We start from the raw sequence: 2,235 nt of genomic DNA on the forward strand, positions 1-2,235 counted from the left end.
TTTAGCTGAGTAAAACTCTTCCCACATTGATTGCAGCTATAAGGTTTCTCTCCCGTGTGTATTCTCTGGTGTGATTTCAGGGTTTGTAGGCGAATAAAACTCTTCCCACAGTGATCACAGCTATAGGATTTCTCTCCTGTGTGTGTTCTCTGGTGTATAGTTAGATAGCTAAATGTAGTAAAACTCTTCCCACATTGATCACAGCTATAAGGTTTCTCTCCAGTGTGTATTCTCTGGTGTAGAGTCAGACGGCCAGAAGTTGTAAAACTCTTCCCACATTGACCACAGATATAAGGTATCTCTCATGTGTGTGTTCTCTGATGAATGTTAATGCCTGATGAGGTGAATCTCTTCCCACAGTCAGAGCAGCAGTGAGTTCTCTTCCCTGTGGATCTCTGCAGGTGTTTCTTGAGGGGTTCTGATCTGGAGAGTCTCTTCTCTGCCTCTTCAGCATCACAAGGTTGTTGAGGCTCCCCAGAGGATCCAAGATAGTTAAGTATCTCTCCTGTGTGAACAACAAAGTCAGACAGATGATTAAAGGCCCACAACAGCAGAAGTCCACTGTAAAAGGTGATGCCAACAGCGTAGCCATGATGTTGTACAACAATTGACGTCTGTAATGAATGTTAAAATTATTTGACAATTGTCTTAAAATGAGCAAGAATCGTCATATTTTGTCTAATTATGACCTCATGGATGAATTCTAGAATATACTATATAGCCTAGAAACCTGGTAAAACTATCATTATGGCACCATGGATGAATTCTAGAATATACTATAAAGACTCAATCTGTTTAAAACGATCATTTGACCTCATGGATGGCCAGTCTTTGTACTGTTACGCCAAGATGTCTGAACTTCTTGACGAGGTCGCTAGGTGTTGGGTTAAGGTTTCTACAATATCGTTCTCTATGAATTTGAGAGTGGTTACACTTTTCCTTCCCCCATCCCTCAGATGTTAACCAAGTCTCTGGGCAGTCATTTTGTTGCTGTTTAAGAAACTCACACAACCCAGCAATCTGCAGTTCAAACAATAACAAATCTGTCATTCCACCACTGTTTTGGTAATACAATGATTATGGGGTTGGAGAAATGTAACTACAGACAGACCTATGGATGCAAGGACTGACCATCCATGATATCAACATTATAGTTTTAACCATGTTGAGGCAGCAGGGTAGCCTAGTGGTTAGAGCGTTGGACTAGTAACTGGTTGCAAGTTCACATCCCCGAGCTGACATGGTACAAATCTGTCTTAACTGCTATACAGTGTTGATTTACATTGTTTCTAAACATTATAGTAAAAAAATATTATTTGGGGTTCTGATGGGGTACAACAGTTGAACTCAGCTCATGAGGCATGTGTTATATTCTTCAAGAATCAATGCCTATGAATAAATAAAGAATTTATAAGTCACAATATGGATGTAGCAATTGCAGATTTCCACTTTAACACCAAACATCAGTCCAACAACAGCAGAGTTTGTGCCTCTATTTTTAAAACAGTACTTACTAGTGTTAATCAGGGAACGGATTATCAAAACCATCTTATGGCTAAATTCATCGTTAGAACCATTGGATGCCTTAAGATGCGTTTGGGAAACCGGGCCCTTTTTCGATGTAACAGTCATCTCCACCCCCTCCTCTTTCACGCCATAAACTATATCTTCCTCTCCTTTTACTGTAACATCCTCCTCCTCTTTCACTCTTAACGCGTCTTCCTCTTCTTTCACAGTAACGGCCTCACCCTCTACTTCTTGTTTTACTGTGATATCTTCCTCTTTAGAAGGAGAGTAGCCTGGTGACCGCATGGTCGGGGATGTTAGCTAGCTAGGCTAATGCTAACTTAACCAGCCCTCAGCTGAATAATAACAACACCGTAAATATGAAATTAAATCGGATAACTAAGTAGACGACAGAAGTGGGTTTAAAACACAGTGGCTAATATACACGAAAGCGTCTAAAGAGCTTTATTGGTTCGTCTATTTTGTCTAGCAAGCTACCCAGGTGGCTGACGAACCACTAGATTATACGTCACACCAGCAGCATCGCCTTAAATTCCCAGACCGTCATCTGCTGACTGGAGTGGGTAACGCAGTTGAGTAAAATGTTTATTTTGTTTTCAGACAACAAGTTAAAGTGTAGGACTCCTGAGTTTTTACTCACCAGTAACAACACAGTGTGGTTAAAGACTTAGTAACTTAGTTGTATTGAAGATCTGGTTCTCTATAATT

The 2,235-nt window shown here is 40.4% G+C and overlaps 1 protein-coding gene across 1 annotated transcript; it reads right to left on the reverse strand.

Moving 5' to 3' along the window:
- Window positions 1-278: 278 nt before the first annotated feature.
- On the reverse strand, window positions 279-1,974 carry LOC116373403 (zinc finger protein 22-like). The gene is made up of 2 exons (XM_031821954.1): window positions 1,515-1,974; window positions 279-505 (listed from the first exon to the last, which is right to left on the reverse strand). The coding sequence occupies exons 1-2, from the start codon at window positions 1,810-1,812 to the stop codon at window positions 303-305; spliced, it is 501 nt and encodes a 166-aa protein (XP_031677814.1). The 5' UTR covers window positions 1,813-1,974; the 3' UTR covers window positions 279-302.
- Window positions 1,975-2,235: the final 261 nt, after the last annotated feature.

This window comes from Oncorhynchus kisutch, unplaced genomic scaffold, assembly GCF_002021735.2.
Source record: "Oncorhynchus kisutch isolate 150728-3 unplaced genomic scaffold, Okis_V2 scaffold4039, whole genome shotgun sequence".
NCBI lineage: Eukaryota > Metazoa > Chordata > Actinopteri > Salmoniformes > Salmonidae > Oncorhynchus > Oncorhynchus kisutch.